This window comes from Myxine glutinosa, chromosome 8 (genome assembly GCF_964187855.1).
Source record: "Myxine glutinosa chromosome 8, kmMyxGlut1.1, whole genome shotgun sequence".
Taxonomy (NCBI): Eukaryota; Metazoa; Chordata; class Myxini; order Myxiniformes; family Myxinidae; genus Myxine; species Myxine glutinosa.
Window position 1 is genome coordinate 55953685 of NC_136268.1, and position 21905 is coordinate 55975589.

Genomic DNA, 21905 nt, shown 5'->3' on the forward strand with positions numbered 1-21905 from the left:
AAATGTAAGACAGCGATCCTGCAGACCATTGAGTAGAAGGGCTGTGTTGAGTTTCAGAGCAATCGGTTGGTAAATAAGGGAGGAGTAGGGATCTGAAGTTTCAGGGGGTAACCCCTGATTAATCGGTTTCGGTTAATCAGCACAGGCAAAAATCACTAATTTTTCGGTAATCGACATCGGCCTATTGGAGTCGGTGTAAGTGCCGATTACCAATTACAGTACTATGCTGTATAGTATACAACCGAATAACCTTGAGTAGCCTTTACCCTGGTTTAGGATGAAGTTAAATAAATAAATAAATAAATAAACCTTGCATAATAGATGTTTCAATGAGATGTGCATAAGCATTATCCCTTTATAAACAGCTGGCAATTGTCATGTGCAGACTTATTTTCATGTGCAGACCGGTAGAAAAAATTTGGCTTGGTAATTTGGAAAACGGTTCATACGGCAAACGGCTCGGAAATCCGGTCTCATCAAATTTATTTTGCATTGAAACTCTCAAAGAGAAATGTTATAACCTTTCTAAACACACTACCGACTCCTCTCTGGCCTTGCCCCCCCAGCTCTCTCTGGGCTCTGTCCCCCAAATATTCCTGCAGGTCGCACAAGATCTGCCTGCAACCCTCTTATGGTTAAACTGCCAAAATCAAGACTCTCTGCTCACCTTCACTCCTTCATTCCTCTTTTCTCCTGCCTCTGGAACAAACTCCCTCACTCTCTTCAATCCCACTCGACCCTCCAGGTCTTTAAAACAGCTATTCACCACCTTCTCTTATCTTCCCCCATCCAAAACCTTGATCTTTACTACCCCTGCTAATTTCACCCCAAATCCACGTTTTTGAAATACCAACTTCTGTCCTGGAAGTCCTTGGTGTCCTTGTGTTTTATACTTCTCCCACCCCCCCCCCCCCCTTCCCACGCCTTCTCCCCCCAAGCCCTCTCCCTCCCACACATCTCCCTGCTCTCAAATGTTGTGTTTGTGTGCTTCCCCTTCTCTCCCCATCTTGTCTTCCGCTCCCTCTTTTTATATATTTTGTTTGTCTGTTTGATTTGTTTGTGAAATAAATGTTAGCTCTTTCACGAGCCTCGATTCTGTATACAAAAAAAAAAACACCCGATTCATAGAAATTAAACAATTGCTTTAGGCGATAATACAAAGGACAATAAGATCACTCGTACGCTGCTGAGGCCCTTCCTCACCATATGCCTTTCTTTGTATGCTGCTGAGGCTCTTCCTTGCCATACACCCTTCCTTGTATGTTGCTGAGGCCCTTCCTGGCCATACGCCCTTCCTTGTATGTTGCTGAGGCCCTTCCTCACCATACACCTTTCTTTGTAACCTGCTGAGGCCCTTCCTGGCCACATGCCCTTCCTTGTATGCTGCTGAGGCCCTTCCTCACCATACGCCTTTCTTTGTATGTTGCCGAGGCCCTTCCTCACCATACGCCTTTCTTTGTACGCTGCTGAGGCTCTTCCTGGCCATACGCCCTTCCTTGTATGTTGCTGAGGCCCTTCCTGGCCATATGCCCTTCCTTGTATGTTGCTGAGGCCTTTCCTGGCCATACGCCCTTCCTTGTTTGCTGGTGAGCCCCTTCCTGGCCACACGCCCTTCCTTGTTTTCTGGTGAGCCCCTTCCTGGCCACACGCCCTTCCTTGTTTGCTGGTGAGCCCCTTCCTGGCCACACGCCCTTCCTTGTTTGCTGGTGAGCCCCTTCCTGGCCATACGCCCTTCCTTGTTTGCTGGTGAACCCCTTCCTGGCCACACGCCCTTCCTTGTTTGCTGGTGAGCCCCTTCCTGGCTATACGCCCTTCCTTGTTTGCTGGTGAGCCCCTTCCTGGCCACACGCCCTTCCTTGTATGGTGCTGAGGACCTTCCTGGCCATACGCCCTTCCATGTATGGTGCTGAGGACCTTCCTGGCCATACGCCCTTTCATGTAAGGTGCTGAGGCCCTTCCTGGCCAAGTACATATTGATGTCATATGTTCTAGGCATACTCGAGTGTATCAAAGGATCAGTTTTTTTTTTAAATCGCATTTCAAAGGCGGGCCAACAGTATTCTGCCCCCCCCCCCCCAAGAAAGATCGGCACATTACACATTCAGTATTTAACAGCCCCATTATATAACGCGTTATCTTATAAGTGCATACTGCATTTCCACTTCCTGGTGCGCTTCTTGAAAGTTTTGCTGCATGATGTCGAAGTCCAACATTATTTGTTGGAATTACTTTCTGATTAGCCCGCTTGATCAAACCTTGGCCAATCGATTTACTTACTATATGAACGATTGTTCAGAACGTAATCCCTTTATAACCTGGGGACTCCCTGTACTGTATTTTGCATGAAACTTGATTTTCGCACGACTAGACAAGTGTCAAATTTATATCAATCAATAACTTATCCAATGAGAACCTGGTAGTTCATCATTCATTTTAAAATGCAGCATGCTGTGCCATTCGATGCACCAATCGATTAGACAAGGGATTTTTAATGTATCGATTCACAACCACTCAATAATGTCAACGCGTCGATCGCAGGCATGGCACCGATGCAGCATGGTATCCACTTCAGGTGTGCACAATGCACTGTTATTACATTATTTACCGGCCATGCCCTTAGCATTCACTTGTCTCCAACTACTACTATGTCCCAAGCGAACCATGTATAAACGCTGCAGCTAAGCACTGCTAAAGCAAAGCAGTGGGGTGAAACTCCTGTATTTCCACTATGTACAAGCTATGTCAGATCAATGAAATGGAAAGAAAACAAATATTTATTTGCACACACACACAGGCAGGCAATCATCAAGTGCATGTTTACAAGCAAAAGGCAACAGACACGGAAGTGCAGACTTGCCTTTAAAACGTATTTCCAAATTCTGCAGTCTTACTTACAGGAAGGACATGGTGCTATCAATCATCCTGGAAGATGATTGAGAAGATCAGAAAGGGGTAGTTCAGATCATTGGTTTGACTCGTCACTTACATCACGCAACCATGTGTGGTTTCGTCGGGCCAGATATTGCGAGAGGGGAAGGGGTTAGGGGATTAGGGTTTGGTCTTGTGTGGGTAGCATGTGGTGAAAGAATATATGGAGCTGCATGACACCCCAGTCCAAGTGGCACCATTGGCGAGTGGGCCACTTGCCTCTGGCCCTGGCACGACTTGCTCCTGCGTTTCATACCCCAGCGCAGCCGGATCCAACGTGACCCGCACTCTGGAAATTACTCTCCTGAACAAGCAATCTGAGATGTACTGGCGCCTCTGGTGGTGCATCGACAAACAGCCTGAAACTGAGCGGAGGCTTGGCTCTTTATACATGCCATGCCAGACCTGGCTTTGAGGGAGCAAACGACATGTGAGGATCTTTCTCAGTGGTGTGCATCCGACAGAGGCTGAGGAAGTGATGAGGGCAGTGAAAAATCCGCTGCGTCGCTGTGCCTGACGGCCATGGCAGACCCCGTCCCACCCATTGCCTGCCCAAGCAGACCCCACCTCACCCCTTGCGTGCCCAGGCAGACTCCACCTCACCCCTTGCATGCCCAGGCAGACCCCGCCTCACCCCTTGCGTGCCCAGGCAGACCATGCCTCACACCTTGCGAGCCCAGGCAGACCCCACCTCACCCCTTGCGTGCCCAGGCAGACCCCACCTCACCCCTTGCGTGCCCAGGCAGACCCCACCTCATCCCTTGCGTGCCCAGGCAGACCACGCCTCACCCCTTGTGTGCCCAGGCAGACCACGCCTCACACCTTGCGAGCCCAGGCAGACCCCACCTCACCCCTTGCTTGCCCAGGCAGACCCCACCTCACCCCTTGCGTGCCCAGGCAGACCCCGCCTCACCCCTTGTGTGCCCAGGCAGACCCCACCTCACCCCTTGCGTTCTCAGGCAGACTGCACCTCACCCCTTGCATGCCCAGGCAGACCCTGCCTCACCCCTTGCTTGCCCAGGCAGACCCCACCTCACCCCTTGCATGCCCAGGCAGACCCCACCTCACCCCTTGCGTGCCCAGGCAGACCCCACCTCACCCCTTGCGTGCCCAGGCAGACCACGCCTCACCCCTTGCGTGCCCAGGCAGACCACGCCCCACCCCTTGCGTGCCCAGCAGCAAGGGAGAACCTCCACTTTCCCCCTCCCAACCCACACAAATGTCGAATGGCCCAGCGTGCACCAGAAATTTGCCAAACATTTATGCACACAAACGTTCCTTGTACATGGTGTGTTTGAGAAGCCTTGACCCTTGTGACAAATGTGAAGTGCAGGGAGCAAAGAAGGTAATTTGACCAGTCCGGAAAATTAATTGTTTATAACCCTGAGGGAGGAGTCACCAGCATGTATGGGGTTAAAGCAGATTGGCCAATGTGAAGCAGACGTTCTGAAGGGCCAAAATATACTGGTCGTGGGGTTGAAGGAAAGACCGGAGGGGTTGTTGAATTGAGGTTTTGTGAAACTGATTATTGGTGAATTAAGGAGAGATTAATTGTTGAAATGGACCGATGGTGGATGGAGAGATAGATTGTTGGTACGGAACGATGGTGGATGGAGAGATAGATGTTGTGGCAGATGAGGAAGCATCACACGAGGAATACACAGACTAACCTTGCAACACATTTTTCCTCCAAAACCCTGGACAATGGGCAAAGGTCTACCTACCGCATAAATCATCTGTCTGGTTAATAACACTGTATATGAAATAACAAAAAGAAATAACTGTTTGGGGTATGTCTAGTGTACATAAATGCACTCCCCCAGGGTACATTTTCAAAACCGCAACATTACCCCCCTCTCCAGACTAGACTTGACTCGAGTATGCCAATTCCATTGTACACATAACATGTAATCCGTCTTGTATGTTTTACCTCGCCTAGCCCATGAATGCGACAATGCAAACATGTCCCGGCTTTGAACATAATACAAACGAATGCGTTGTGCTATTTTACTCAACACATTCACACGAGACAATTCTAAATGCAATACTATATCTAAGCATATACCATTATACCATGTGGGTTTGAACATTTATTTAACAATTATTTACAGACTTTTGCTTCGGTCCTTGGTACGTTAATGAAAATAAAATATAAAAAAACACAGTTGCCCTCTTCCGGGGATCAAATGGTCAAAAGTAGTTGTTACCACAGTCAATGGTACGAAACAGAAAATGAAAATAATAACCCATGTTGGCTCTCTTCCGGGCCACCGGTCAACTGCACGATAAGCATATCGTAATTAATGGTGATAGTGGCTATTACAAGTCATAATGTAATAAAGCAGGTAAATTCTCTGCAAGAAAACCTTAGGCATTGGAAATTAAAATTTGAGGTGTTTTTGTTTTTTTGACTTTTCTGCATTCCTGCACCGTGGAACCGACTTAGCTTAAAACTTCAGCTTGTGCTCAGGGTCAAAGGGTAGAAAAGGTAGTGAAAGGAGGGATATAAACGGGACTGGATGAAGTGATTGAGGCAGGCATTTCCCTATACCTCCCGAGGAGGGGTGTAACCCCCCTGAATTATCCCTACACCTCCCCTCCCCCCAGCAGTGAACTGTCATATACAGTATTGCCAATTTATTAGTTTTCTATGTTACCACATGGTCCCCTTGTTGAACTAACTGGGTGAAAGGTGAAATTCACGAAAAGGCATGTCTCACATGCTGCAGGGTTGGGTGCCTCTCACATGCTGCAGGTTCCACTCTTCTTGGCATGCAGGACGGTAATTGGGCTCACTACTAAGTATGGAGGGTGCCCATTGGCCAACACTGTCGTGACGCAATGGCTATATATGGAGGAATGTGAGGTCAAGCGTATTGTGCTCTGAAATAGTCTTCTATAAAAGAATAAGGAAAGTGTGATGCACTGAACCAGAAATTGTCATAACCAATGATTGTGTTTTTAAATGCCACATGTCTTAGGTATAAGTGCCTCACAAATTAATAATCCTACATGGTGTAAATTTTGAAATTGCAACTTGAAAATTGCCTTGTTACAGGGTTAGGGCTAATATATAGGTGAATTTATTGATTCCAAAAGTATACAAGTGAATTTATTGATTCCAAAAGTATAGAGATGAATTTATTGATTCCAAAAGTATACAAGTGAATTTATTGATTCCAAAAGTATACAGATGAATTTATTGATTCCAAAAGTATACAAGTGAATTTATTGATTCCAAAAGTATAGAGATGAATTTATTGATTCCAAAAGTATACAAGTGAATTTATTGATTCCAAAGATATAGAGATGAATTTATTGATTCCAAAAGTATACAAGTGAATTTATTGATTCCAAAAGTATAGAGATGAATTTATTGATTCCAAAAGTATACAAGTGAATTTATTGATTCCAAAGATATTGAGATAAATTTATTGATTCCAAAAGTTTATTGGTGAATTTATTGAATCCAAAAGTATATCGGTGAATTTATTAATTCCAAAAGTACAAAGGTGAATTTATTGTTTCCAAAAGTACATAGGTGAATTTATTGTTTCCAAAAGTACAAAGGTGAATTTATTGTTTCCAAAAGTACATAGGTGAATTTATTGTTTCCAAAAGTACATAGGTGAATTTATTGTTTCCAAAAGTACATAGGTGAATTTATTGTATCCAAAAGTATAAAGGTGAATTTATTGTTTCCAAAAGTACATCGGTGAATTTATTAATTCCTAAAGTACATAGGTGAATTTATTAATTCCTAAAGTACATAGGTGAATTTATTGTTTCCAAAAGTATATAGGTGAATTTATTGATTCCAAAAGTACAAAGGTGAATTTATTGATTCCAAAAGTATAAAGGTGAATTTATTGTTTCCAAAAGTACATCGGTGAATTTATTAATTCCAAAAGTATAAAGGTGAATTTATTGATTCCAAAAGTATATAGGTGAATTTATTGTTTCCAAAAGTACATAGGTGAATTTATTGATTCCAAAAGTACAAAGGTGAATTTATTAATTCCAAAAGTATAAAGGTGAATTTATTGATTCCAAAAGTACAAAGGTGAATTTATTAATTCCAAAAGTATATAGGTGAATTTATTGTTTCCAAAAGTACATAGGTGAATTTATTGATTCCAAAAGTACAAAGGTGAATTTATTGATTCCAAAAGTATATAGGTGAATTTATTGTTTCCAAAAGTACATAGGTGAATTTATTGATTCCAAAAGTACAAAGGTGAATTTATTAATTCCAAAAGTATATAGGTGAATTTATTGTTTCCAAAAGTACATAGGTGAATTTATTGATTCCAAAAGTACAAAGGTGAATTTATTGATTCCAAAAGTATAAAGGTGAACGTATTGTTTCCAAAAGTATATCGGTGAATTTATTGATTTCAAAAGTATAAAGGTGAATGTATTGTTTCCAAAAGTATATCGGTGAATTTAATGATTTCAAAAGACCAACCTGACTTGTCATGACGCTACACTGTGCAGTGCCTTTCTTTATCGCAATGACAAATATGAATAGATTGTAGAGGTTGCACTCCATTGTTCTTACCACTTCTGGAAACAAAACTTTTCCGAATTCTGTTTTTTTGCTCCATTTATTTCCAAAGGACCAAGCTCCATTTATTGCAATCTTATGACTGTCTTATAAACCTATAACAAATAGTATGTTATTTGCTTGCTTGGTGTGTAACTGTCTGGCATGCAACAGATATTTTACAGCATAAAGTCCACCTCTTTAATTTGTTTCTTCATATAAAAAAATTTATTACTATTATTTTTTCTTGTTTTAGTATTATCATTATTATATTTTATTGGGGGTGGGTGGGAAGGAATAAGTCTATCTAAAAAAAAGCATTCTTGCACATTTTCTCAGTTGCAGCAATCCATACTGATTGTGCGACTAATTAGAAACTTAACAGCCATATTTTATAATCAACACACACGATTAATGTTACTTGATAATTTTCCTGTGAAAACATTTCATGCTATTATTTAATCACATAGCGCTATCGAGACTTCAAAGGTTGCCAAGCTAGTAATGGGTGAAGCACGTAAATAGTGTGTGCGTGTAGATTTTGCGATGAATACCGTAATTATTTTTGAATTCCATTCTGTGCGCGTTTACTTTTAAAGAATCACTACCATAATGCAAAATTATTATACTTGTATTGCACAATACCATGACGGTCGGCTTTGCATCTTGCATTTCTTGTCTGATTATTAAACTGTGTTTTTTTCATTATGCTGTTCATTCAAGAGGAAAAATAAGGATGTGGAGGTGACATTTTATTGTGAAATGTTCAAAGCTTATCCAAGGAAATGGTTCTTTCATAAGGTGCCATTTTCATTTGATCCCAGATGAGGAATGGCCTTATCGCATAGAGGTTTATTCTGCACATCAGAAAAAAATTTTTGATAAGAGGTACATTAATTACATATGGGGTGAGAACATTTCATAAAGGGCACTGTCGATGAATAAGTGCTGACAGAGAGAAAACTCCCAATGATGGATTGGTGCAGAACTATGAGTAGATGTACTGGATGGTAAGATTGGAAACGTTGTCTTGAAGCTTTGTGGAGGGAATGGTTATAAAATACTTTACCTGCTCTCTTTGGGAAGCTATAATTAAACACAGTTGAAAATTCGGTTGTTGTCCCACATTACATAGTACTACATCACAAGTTTATCTGAAAGGTAAAACGTGTCAGATAGAGAAATCGCTTTGGCCAAGCAAAAATGGAGCCACGGAGAACGGGCACCGCATTGTTTATTAAAATTAACAAGTTATGATTCATTCAAAGGATTTTGGAACTTTTTTAAATAACATGAATAGTGCAGAATAGATGTGTTTTCTGTATTTGCTTATCGTCCAAGTCTAGCCTTTCTGTGGTATTGCCAAATGGCAGATTTACTTCCGTCTTTGTACATCCAAATTGGTTTCTATTCTAATTTTGTGAAATTAAATTTTATCCCTCGTAACACCACCTACACAAAAATACTCTCCTCCAGTCTGTCTGTCCCTCCTTCAGGATGGGGCTTCCCTCATTGAGGAAGGGGCTTCCCCTGTTCAGGAAGGGGCTTCAAAAATATATCTCCAACATTCTGTTTGCCCTGCATAGCTCTGGAGGCCTCATTTGTCTCTTTTGTTTGGCTCACATTTTCTGACTCACTCACGATTTTATCTCAACTCTAATTCACCATCTGGTTTCATTTTTCGTAGTCGCTAAGATGGTTTAACATTCAGTTGCAAAGAACAGGAAGGAAATTGGATGAAAATTAGCGTTTTAGACAAAAATGCATTTTAATATATAACAGCACTCAGTGGAGAGCATACCTCCGCCTGGTAAACAGTTTACGTTCTGTATCCCACTGATAGGCCGGATCTGGATTCGGACCTGAACCAAAATCTAATCGATTTGTTCTTCTCACCAAACCAACTCGTCCACCAAGTTTATTCATAACTCGTCCATAACGTTTTAAAATATCATGTTGTATATCGATTTCACTCTCAATGGTGAAGAATCATTTAAAAATTAAACAATTCTTGTACCCGAATCCATGTTCAGATCTTCACCAAAATCGAATCGATTAGTCCTTGTAACACACCCAACCGGTCCAACAAATTTTGTCCAAATCCGTCCATAACTTTTTGAGATATCCTGCTATATATAATTTTTTGCCATATCACTCAATAGTGAAGAATCACTTCAGAAATTCTACTAGCTGGATCCGGATGCGGATCTTCACCAAATTGAATCTATTCTTCCGTGTCACGCACACAACCTGTCCACCAGGTTTCGTCCAAATCCATCCATAATCTTTTGAGAGATCCTGTTATATGTTGGTTTTAGCCCTATCTCTCAATGGTGAAGAATCACTTAAAAAATTAAATAATTCTCATATCCGAATCCACATGCAGATCTTCACCGAAATCTAATCTATTTGTCCTTGTCAGACACAAAACTGTCCACCAAGTTTCGTCCACAACTTTTTTGAGATATCCTGCTGTGTATCGTTTTTGGCCGTCTCCCAATGGTGAAAATCACTTTTAAAATTCTAGTAGCTGAATCCGGATCTTCACGAAAATCTAATCATTTCGTTCTTGTCACACACGCTACATCTCTGCCAAATTTCGTCCGAAGCCGTCCACAACTTTTTGAGATATCCTGTTCACAAACGGACAGACAAACAGACAGACAGGGGTTAAAACCCCCATTAATTCAGTGAAAGTGAAAACCCGTCAATTGAAAAGTGAAAGCCCCCGTTAATTCACCCCAGATCCACTTTTTTGAAATACCAACCTCTTTCCTGGAAGTCCGAGCAGTGTCCACGTGTTTTGTTTTTTTTACCTCTCCCCCCCCCCCCCACCCCCTTCCCATGCCTCCTCCCCCTCTTCCCATGCCTCCTCCCCCAAGCCCTCTCCCTCCCACAGATCTCCCGATGTCCCTGCTCTCCATCTTGTTCTCCCGCTCCCTTTATCATATGTTTTATGCGTCAGTTTGTCTTTTTGTGATCAATGTTAGCTCTTACATGAGCATCGACCTTGTATACAAAAAAAATTAATAATAACCATAACCTCCATTCACCTTTGGTGGCAGAGGCAATGAAATGAAAACCTGTAATATAAAGTCCTTTCAGACTCCCTCATGGCTTAACCACAACTCCAATTCACCATCGGATTTCAGTTTTCATAGTCTCTAAGATGGCTTAAGACTATTGTAGCAAATAGTGAGAAAATTGGACAAATATTGGCGTTTTATTTGCATAAACATTAAAATAACCATTTTGAATGTATCTGGTCGGACACGATGTGGGGATGGGAAGAAAGGTGGGATAGGGGTGAGGAGGGAGAGTTGATAGGGGAGAGGAGTGAGGAGGAGAGGAAAGTGAGGGGTTGAGGGGAGAAGAGGGAGGGTCGGATTCCCCATGAGGGAATTAGTTATTTATTATTACTTAGTAAAAGTACAGCGACTGAAAACTGATGGTAGGGATCGAAGGGTAGTCCAATTATATTTTTTCATTTTCCCAGGGCATAAATAAAGTTTATTCCAAGCAAGTTAACACTTCTCCAACTTTGTAATTAAACAATACTTTGAAAAACTTTGTACGTAACAAATTGGATATGTGGACTAACGATGGAATACAATATTTATGAATAACGTTGGGTTTTAAGCAATTTTTAATTTGTAACGCGAAGTGTATTCGATTCTTTCAAGTTTAAAAAGGAATAACAGAAGTAAGTCAGTGAAGGCAGGTTCTCCCCCTTCCCTCCTTTTCAAGTTAAGGTGGAAATGTCACTCTCCCACCCTCTCCCACCCCTTCCTCCCTTCTCCCCAACAGTGTGCAGATATAATACATATGTATAAGATATATGTATAAGCCTTATTACCTCTGCCACCAAAGGTGGATGGACGTTATGTTTTCACCCCTGTCTGTCCGTTTGTGAACAAAATATCTCAAAAAGTTGTGAACTGATTCGGACGAAATTTGGCAGAGAGGTAGCGTATGTGACAGGACGAAATGATTAGATTTTGGTGAAGATCCGGATTCGGATCTGGTTACTAGCATTTTTTAAGTGATTCTTCACCATTGGGAGATAGGGCCGAAAACGATACATAGCAGGATACCTCAAAAAGTTGTGGACGGATTAGGACGAAACTTGTTGGACAGGTTGTGTGTGTGACGAGGAAGAATCGATTCATTTTGGTGAAGATCCGGATCCTGATCCAGTTAGTAGAATTTTTAAAGTGATTCTTCACCATTGAGTGATATGGCCAACCAGGCGGCGGTATGCTCTCCACAGAGTGCCGTTCAAGTTTATATATTGTTGTTGTTGAAACCAAAGCGTTCAGAATCATTGGAATCTCTCGCCATGAAGCTAACTCCAAGGGCCTTTCACTCACTCACCGCAGGCAGGTTGGTGGTCTTTCCGTCTTCTACCGACTCCTCTCTGGCCTTAAAGCTCTCTCTGGGCTCTGTCCCCCAAATATTCCAACAGGTCGCACAAGATCTGCCTGCAACCCTCTTATGGTTAAACTGCCAAAATCAAGACTCTCTGCTCACCTTCATTCCTCTTTTCTCCCACCTCTGGAACAAACTCCCTCACTCTCTTCAATCCCACTCACCCTCCAGGTCTTCAAAACAGCTGTTCACCACGATCTCTTATCTTCCCCCATTTTTTGAAATACCAACCTCTGTCCTGGAAGTCCTTGGTGTCCTTGTGTTTTATACTTCTCCCACCCCCCCCCCCCCTTCCCACGCCTCCTCCCCCCCAAGCTCTCTACTTCCCACTCATCTCCCTGCTCTCAAATGTTATGTTTGTGTGCTTCCCCTTCTCTCCCCATCTTGTCTTCCGCTCCCTCTTTTGATATATCTTGTTTGTCTGGTTGATTTGTTTGTGAAATAAATGTTAGCTCTTTCACGAGCCTCGATTCAGTATACAAAAAAAAACAAAAAAAAAAAAACGTGATGATGTGGATTGTGAAAGAGCTTTATACATTTATTAAACGGTATTCGGCTTGAGTAAGCAGCAATAAACTTGAGTAAATCAAGAATTAGTGATTAAAATGAGCTTCTTATTTAATAGTTTACAGTTGGAGTAATTTTAATGTAAAAATGCAAAAGTAATACTCGAACGCCACTCAGTAGAGCGCATACTCCCACCGTGGGTTTAGTTGGAATAATACGTTTTCTTTAACATCCTCTCTCCCCAAAACAATAAATAAAAAAGAGAGTAAGCCCTAACTGTCAGAGAATTTATTTTGATATATCTCGGAATTAGAGGAGAAAAACATCATTTAAGAATAAGAATAAAAGCTTTAATGCAGTAAAACAGAAAAAATCTTTCCAAAAAAAATTTCGAAAAAAAATTCCTGGATCCGGAATAATATCCTGAGCTTCACCTAAAACTAATCAATTCTTCCTTATCCCAAGGGCAATCATCCCACCAACTTTCATCCAAATCCGTTCAGAACTTTTCCAGATATCTTGTTCACAAACACACAAACACACGAACACACACACACACACACACACACACACACGGACACGATCGAATGCATTACTCCCTGGTGGGAGTAACAAGTCAGGAGACGACGATGGTTCACGAGCGAGCGGTATTCAATGACAAAGGACGGACTGTAACCGAAACAGGCCCAGACAGGCCAGGCCCGGAAATGTCAAAACGAAGGTTACTGACCTTGAAATGAAATAGAAAATAATGTATAATCAGTTCTGAGGTTAGTGAGCTACACAATACCGAAAATTCGGTGATAAATGAAATAGAAAAAAAAAAAAAAGAAAAAAAAAAAAAAAAAAATGAAAAATCGAGCTCCGTGGGGCTAGACACATGACATTGGCCTAACCAAATATCGAAACCCCTGTCAGATTCCACCAAACCCCTTGGAGAAGATGTAGCTTGAACTCGATTACCCCCTAAAAAGATCTTTTTTGATTTTTTTGAAAGATTTTTTAAATCCTAAAAATTCATTTCCATATAAATGACGGCCCACAATGGGCGCAATACACCCACTCCAGGCAGGACACAACTAGATCATGATATCAACCTCCCACCCAAGTTTCATCAAGATCGGATGATGTCATCGGGTAGTTATGCTGCGGACAGACAGACAGACACACACACACACATACACACACACACAGACAGACGCACACACATGACGAATATAGTGGTCACTTGATAACTCGTGAACCAAAAACAAAGGCTTGTGTTAGCAAACAGGTTGAGTGTAAGCTCTATTGTCTTGGGTCATTATCTTGGGTTAAGAAAAGGTCCCGGCTATTTGCTGTACAACCTTCGACGGTCGTTACTTAAAATGAAATGAAAAGCTTGGCATGCGCAACCTAACATATCAAATTGTTGCTATGGCAATATTCTGCGAATCATTCCATTCCATTTCTTTGTCCATTGTCTTTGGCCATGTGACCCGCAGTGAACACAGTGAGTGTGCACCGGCCAATTTTTATTTGCGGATATTTTCGTTTGTGGATATATAAATATAAGTGCAGAATTTGTCTGCTCACTGCAGGTTACCTGACCCAAGACAACGGAGGGTTGATTATTATTCAAGATAATTCCACTAACTGGTTGCTCGGCATCGGTGACAGGCGCCTCCTCCGCCTCTTATTATGTAACTTTTGCTGTATTTACATTAAAATTACTATAGCTGTAATCTTAAATATAGAGCTCATTCAAATCACTAATTCTTGATTTTGCTTGAGTTGTTTAGTTGCTGACAATATGCAACCACAATCGAATACTTAATAATGATATACTTAGTAATTAGCAGGTGATTTGTATAAAGAAATACACTTCAACAAAATTATCACAGTATATTAGCAAACTAGGTAGAATTTCGGTGGGGTGCATACCTCTGCAGGCTGAACAATTTTTCGTATCCGGATCCGAATCTCGATCCAGATCTCCACCAAAATCAAATCAATTAGTCCTTGTCAACCACGAAACCTGTCCACTACGTTTCATCCGAATCGTTCCATAACATTTTGAGATATTCATAAACTGCTCACTAATCTGTGATTGAAACTTTTTATCTTATAGTTACCTTCGCAAAAGCGGAAGGTTATGTTTTGATCGCTGTGTATTTATTTGTATGTCTGTGTGTGTGTGTGTGTGTATGTTATTCGCATAACTCAAAAAGTATTCAACCGAATTGCATGAAATTTGGTGGGATGATTGGTTATTATACGGGACACATTTGATTAGATTTTGGGAGCAATCGGGTCAAAGGTCAAGGTCAAGGTCACGAAAAGGTCAAAATCGTATTTTTACCATAGCGCGGTCAATTTTTATCCAATTGGCATGCAACTAATGCCAAAATGTTCAGAATTCAATGCCCGATCTTGTGATATACGACATGACCCAGTGAAGACATTACCCTTGTTAGCGGTTGGGGGTCAAAGGTCAGGGGGGTCACGACCTTGCAAAATGTGCGTTTTTTGTCATAACTCGGTCAATTCTTATCCGATTTGCATGAAATCAGCACCAAACTGTTCACTGTTCTGTTCCCTACACTCCCATGCCAAGTACAGAACAGTAGCTGCGGCGAAGGTATGCGCTCTACCGAGTGCCCGTTATAGTTTGTGAGTTGTTGAGATACGGTATCTACCTGTATTTGCTACAGATAAGGAAGTCCTCACCATTCCCACTTTCGTAACTTTTGTTACTGTTGAGTAGCTCATGATTCTGACCCCTAAATTAACTCAAATTCACCAGAATGACTGTGAAAAGAGACTCGTGGCTGAAAACGTGGTCTCCACGGAAGCACATGTTGTATTTGAAAGAGTATTATACTGTCCTCATGTAAAAACAAAAGAACCAATGGTGGTACCACTTGATATTTTAGCATCAGTACCAAATAGACAAATGACTATTGCTGCTGAGATCATATATCAGTCGGGAATGCTTGTACACTCGAAGCAACTAACTACTTGGGTGCATCATACGTACCGACGTAATATATATATATATATATATAAGATATATAGATATAATTATATATATTTGATGTATACAACAACAACATGCATTTTAAGGCCACATTCCCTGCTAGAGCGGGGGTTAGCCTTGCCTTCTCCATGACAATCTTCTCCATTTTGCCCTATTTTCTGCATCTCTCCTTGTTAACCCCCTTGCCCGCATTTCTTCTTCGACCGTCTTTAGCCAAGTCTTTCTCGGTCTTCCCCGTCCTCTACTTCCTTCTACATTCATTTCCATCACTCTTCTCAACCAGTCACTTTCATCCTTCCTCACCACATGACCAAACCATCTCAACCTGTTCCTCTTCACAGCATCAATCACAGGCTCTATTCCCATCATCTTTCGCAATTCATCATTTGTCTTCCTCTCTCTCAACGACACTCCGCACATCCACCGAACCATTCGCATTTCCACCCTTTCCAGCCTTCGTTGCTGCTCTACGTTCATTACCCATGTCTCGCTCCCATAAATCATAACACTTCTCACACATGCAGCATACACCTTTCCCTTCAGCTTCAACGACACTCCCCTCATCATCAGCACGCCACTCAGTTCCCGAAACTTCTTCCATGCACATCTCACTCTAGGAACCGTTGCCGAGTCTGATCCACCTTCTCCATTCAGCATGTCTCCGAGGTAGCAAAAAAAATAGAGAAAAAAAACAAATTTGATTTCTTCAAAATGCCAACAGGATTAGAACCGAACTGGGCAATGCCAGGTACCCCTGCTAGTTTCACATAAGATAAACTGCTTTTGAAGACTAAAATCAGGAAACATCTTTGTTTCTTTGCTATCTTTTCAAAAACATTATGACAGTTGCTTGTTTTTCAACATGTTTCATCATCATGTTTCCTCCCCCTTGAGTAAAACCCACAAGGCAACTGGTCCCTTACTTTCCCCACCACAATCTCCTGTCCTAGCAGAAGGATGAATTTCTTTAAACCCTAAGTTGTTGTGCTGAACCTCTTCCTTGACATTTTAGTTCCACTTTGAAATAAAAATGCTTGTTGTTAATTCACATTCCACGGACGATGTTTGAAATGGTATTGTGCTGAAATTTTGACATTAACAGCAGTCGACATGCAAACACAATTTGAATTATGTTAATGTTTTGGAGTTTGTAACTGTTGCAAATCATTTCCGCTGTTTTGTTGCCAGATGTATGGAATATTTTCAATCTAAACCAAGCCCTACCGGAACAATTCTTGATCTCTGGGAGGCCCAGCATTTGGAGGACGGAGACCTCGATTTGCTTGCCACTGTTTTGGAAGAAATGGGCCGAAGAGAAGACATGAATCCACAGACAACTGAAACCTGAGATGGTGTTTTACTACCAGAGGTCACGTCTGAGTGTCTGACATTCGTCAGAAAGAGAAAATTAAGCATAGAAGGCCTTGGCCCACATGTATTCACTTTGTGCCAGACTATTGTAACTTGTGGGAAAGGAATTTAAAATTGAGAACCATAACCTCATTCCTGCTGAAAATTCATCACAACACCTGTAAACCCAGTTCTGGGAGAAGAAAATGTGTTGAGAGCATCACACAGGAAACAAAAATTAATTAATTTTCTCCTGTTTAACATATTCATTTGTAACTTTTACACAGTTGTATTTGATAAGAAAATACTTATTTTTCATTTGTTTTGAAGTAAAAATTGTTTTTGTTTTAGTTGATGGTGAAGATGTAATAGGTGAACTTTGTTTGTTTGTATTTTGGAAACTGAAGGGTATTATTGTGCACTTGAATTGAACAAACTTTTTGAGTGGCTTTAACACAAACAAACAGGTCTTGATACATTTTGTATTTTAGTAAGTTATTTATTTTTTATTATACCTGATCCCTTATGCTTTTATCCATCTGAGAAATTTTTTTTTGTCATGTAATTCCCCCCTCCCACTCATCCCACTTCCCTTAGCTTAGTATTTCTTCTGTACATACGACATGAGTGTTACTGCATTATTTGAATTTATTTAGTTTCCCCTTTAATTTGAGAAAACATGTTTTTAACTATTGTCATAGTTCTTAAAACAAATAAACTATTGTTTGTACCATTAGAATGTTGACAAATGCGATTCGATGTTCAGCCTGTAGCCTTTTGCCTTTATGGACCCGTTTTTCCCAAAGCCAACTATGCAAAATCAAACTGCGCTTGTCACTGTGTTGGTGGAAGAGGTTTTAATACATTGCAGGTGAACCTGCATTTGTGTTAGCAAAATTATAATCAACATGTTTGTGTCCCCCCTCTCGGTCAAACTGTATATTGCTGAACATATAAGCGGTACTTTTGCACTTGCGATTTCAATGTAAATTATTTTGTGAGGAATAAATTATATTTGATATTTGCCTAAATTTATTGTTCATTTGTGTGCACGCTTGCTTTGGCTTCTTTTCTCTTTTTTTTTTTTTAATGCAAACATGCTGCTCGTTTATTTTTCGTTCATTTCTCGGTGAATGGTTAGGCAATTTCTCTAAATATGAGGTAAGAGTTAATTGCCCGAAAGCTTTTGTTGTATGTCGGAATTTTTTGCAAAAGTTAATTCACATTTATATGGAACCGCACTTTGTCTTTCCTTAGTTGAAATCACAAGAGTACTGCAACACTGCATAGCAAATTCATCAAAATGTCACGTCAGCACTTGCAGAGCAATATTTGTGAGAGGGCTTGAAGAAAGGCAATATATCTCCTGCCACGGCGCACACCATTAGTTTTTCTTTTTTCTCCACTCTGCACCTTGTGGATCTTTCCCCTTTATCTTACATACTAAATCTGTTGTGTACAAAATGATTGTGATTTTTCTTGTTCATGTTAAATGTAGTTTCTTTTTTTTCAGTTCTCTTTTATTTTGCTGGATAAAAATATATAAATTGTACCCACCCTTTTCTTATTATTATTTTTTAAGCTTGATTTAGATCAGTGTGAGCTTTAATTTCTTGATTTTGAGTGCCAGTCAAAGTCCTCACATTTTATGAACCTAAATTATGATGTGATGAAGGCATATTGACATACTTTGGACATTTCAAGCATTACAGGCTTATTTTAATTTAAAACCGCATCAGAAGTGCTGCGCATGATGCCACCGGCTTGGACTCGGCATGGTCAAGCTCAAAGGACTATCGTGAAGGAATTATGTGCAGCATCTCTACGTCCAAATTACCTGCCTGCTGTGACTTTCTACTGCTTCTTTCTATGCAGGTTTACATGTTGGTTGTTTTATTTTGCTGGGTATGTAGCAGTGCAACTGATGCAGTGCCCACTGTCGGTGAGAGTAGGAATTTTAAAATTTGGCCATGGTGCCAATGAGAGCTCGCCTACTCTTCACGAAAGATTGAATCTTTAATATCCACCAACTAATGCTAGCAAATGGGACACCCAGTTTAATGTGCATATCCTGGACAGCACACACATTGATGCCTCACCCTCCATGCCAAACACCTGGATGACGGTTTGTATATGGGTCGAGATTCGAGCCCAGGCTAGATAGCTCAGAGGAGAGTGTGCACACCTCTCGGCTCTCCTCTCAGCCTTGTTATGATTCCATCATAAGGGATACCCTGAGCACTGACCATATGTAATTGTTACGAAAGATTTATTACCTAAGCTAAACTGTTTACCATGCAATCATGTGCAACATAAAGACCAGAAAGAGCACATTAACAAAAATAAACAAATTATTTTAATTACTGCACAAATATATATCTTCACGAATCAGAGGCCAGATCTGAATCAGGAACTGAACCAAAATCAAATCAGCTTGTTGGTTTCACCTACCCAACTCATCCACCAAATCTGATCTGAATCTGAATCAGGAACTGAATCAAGAATCTGAATCTGTATTCTGAAAAGGAAATCTGAATCAGGAACTGAACCAAAATCAAATCAGCTTGTTGGTGTCACCAACCCAACTCTTCCACCAAATCTGATCTGAATCTGAATCAGGAACTGAACCGAAATCAAATAGCTTGTTGGTGTCACCAACCCAACTCTTCCACCAAATCTGATCTGAATCTGAATCAGGAACTGAACCGAAATCAAATAGCTTGTTGGTGTCACCAACCCAACTCTTCCACCAAATCTGATCTGAATCTGAATCAGGAACTGAACCGAAATCAAATAGCTTGTTGGTGTCACCTACCCAACTCATCCACCAAATCTGATCTGAATCTGAATCAGGAACTGAACCGAAATCAAATAGCTTGTTGGTGTCACCTACCCAACTCTTCCACCAAATCTGATCTGAATCTGAATCAGGAACTGAACCGAAATCAAATAGCTTGTTGGTGTCACCTACCCAACTCTTCCACCAAATCTGATCTGAATCTGAATCAGGAACTGAACCGAAATCAAATAGCTTGTTGGTGTCACCAACCCAACTCTTCCACCAAATCTGATCTGAATCTGAATCAGGAACTGAACCGAAATCAAATAGCTTGTTGGTGTCACCAACCCAACTCTTCCACCAAATCTGATCTGAATCTGAATCAGGAACTGAACCGAAATCAAATAGCTTGTTGGTGTCACCTACCCAACTCATCCACCAAATCTGATCTGAATCTGAATCAGGAACTGAACCGAAATCAAATAGCTTGTTGGTGTCACCTACCCAACTCTTCCACCAAATCTGATCTGAATCTGAATCAGGAACTGAACCGAAATCAAATAGCTTGTTGGTGTCACCTACCCAACTCATCCACCAAATCTGATCTGAATCTGAATCAGGAACTGAACCGAAATCAAATAGCGTGTTGGTGTCACCTACCCAACTCATCCACCAAATCTGATCTGAATCTGAATCAGGAACTAAACCGAAATCAAATAGCTTGTTGGTGTCACCTACCCAACTCATCCACCAAATCTAATCTGAATCAGAATCAGGAACTGAATCAAGAATCTGAATTCTGAAAAGGAAATCAGAATCAGGAACTGAACCAAAATCAAATCAGCTTGTTGGTGTCACCTACCCAACTCATCCACCAAATCTGATCTGAATCTGAATCAGGAACTGAACCAAAATCAAATCAGCTTGTTGGTGTCACCTACCCAACTCATCCACCAAATCTGATCTGAATCTGAATCAGGAACTGAACCGAAATCAAATAGCTTGTTGGTGTCACCTACCCAACTCATCCACCAAATCTGATCTGAATCTGAATCAGGAACTGAATCAAGAATCTGAATCTGTATTCTGAAAAGGAAATCTGAATCAGGAACTGAACCAAAATCAAATAGCTTGTTGGTGTCACCAACCCAACTCTTCCACCAAATCTGATCTGAATCTGAATCAGGAACTGAACCGAAATCAAATAGCTTGTTGGTGTCACCAACCCAACTCTTCCACCAAATCTGATCTGAATCTGAATCAGGAACTGAACCGAAATCAAATAGCTTGTTGGTGTCACCTACCCAACTCATCCACCAAATCTGATCTGAATCTGAATCAGGAACTGAATCAAGAATCTGAATCTGTATTCTGAAAAGGAAATCTGAATCAGGAACTGAACCGAAATCAAATAGCTTGTTGGTGTCACCAACCCAACTCATCCACCAAATCTGATCTGAATCTGAATCAGGAACTGAACCGAAATCAAATAGCTTGTTGGTGTCACCTACCCAACTCTTCCACCAAATCTGATCTGAATCTGAATCAGGAACTGAACCGAAATCAAATAGCTTGTTGGTGTCACCAACCCAACTCTTCCACCAAATCTGATCTGAATCTGAATCAGGAACTGAACCGAAATCAAATAGCTTGTTGGTGTCACCTACCCAACTCTTCCACCAAATCTGATCTGAATCTGAATCAGGAACTGAACCGAAATCAAATAGCTTGTTGGTGTCACCTACCCAACTCTTCCACCAAATCTGATCTGAATCTGAATCAGGAACTGAACCGAAATCAAATAGCTTGTTGGTGTCACCTACCCAACTCTTCCACCAAATCTGATCTGAATCTGAATCAGGAACTGAACCGAAATCAAATAGCTTGTTGGTGTCACCTACCCAACTCATCCACCAAATCTGATCTGAATCTGAATCAGGAACTGAACCGAAATCAAATAGCTTGTTGGTGTCACCTACCCAACTCTTCCACCAAATCTGATCTGAATCTGAATCAGGAACTGAACCGAAATCAAATAGCTTGTTGGTGTCACCTACCCAACTCATCCACCAAATCTGATCTGAATCTGAATCAGGAACTGAACCGAAATCAAATAGCGTGTTGGTGTCACCTACCCAACTCTTCCACCAAATCTGATCTGAATCAGAATCAGGAACTAAACCGAAATCAAATAGCTTGTTGGTGTCACCTACCCAACTCATCCACCAAATCTGATCTGAATCTGAATCAGGAACTAAACCGAAATCAAATCAGCTTGTTGGTGTCACCTACCCAACTCATCCACCAAATCTGATCTGAATCTGAATCAGGAACTGAACCGAAATCAA

The 21905-nt window shown here is 41.0% G+C and overlaps 1 protein-coding gene across 4 annotated transcripts in view; it reads left to right on the top strand.

The window, feature by feature from the left end:
* LOC137432510 (netrin receptor UNC5B-a) overlaps positions 1–17802 on the top strand; it is a 430308-nt gene extending 412506 nt beyond the window's left edge. For all 4 annotated transcript variants that reach the window (XM_068124516.2, XM_068124518.2, XM_068124517.2 and 1 more), the window contains one exon: positions 16617–17802. In XM_068124516.2, the coding sequence (XP_067980617.2) occupies positions 16617–16776 (160 nt within the window). In that variant the 3' untranslated portion in view covers positions 16777–17802. The remainder of the gene's footprint in view (positions 1–16616) is intronic.
* The last annotated feature ends 4103 nt before the right edge of the window (positions 17803–21905 follow it).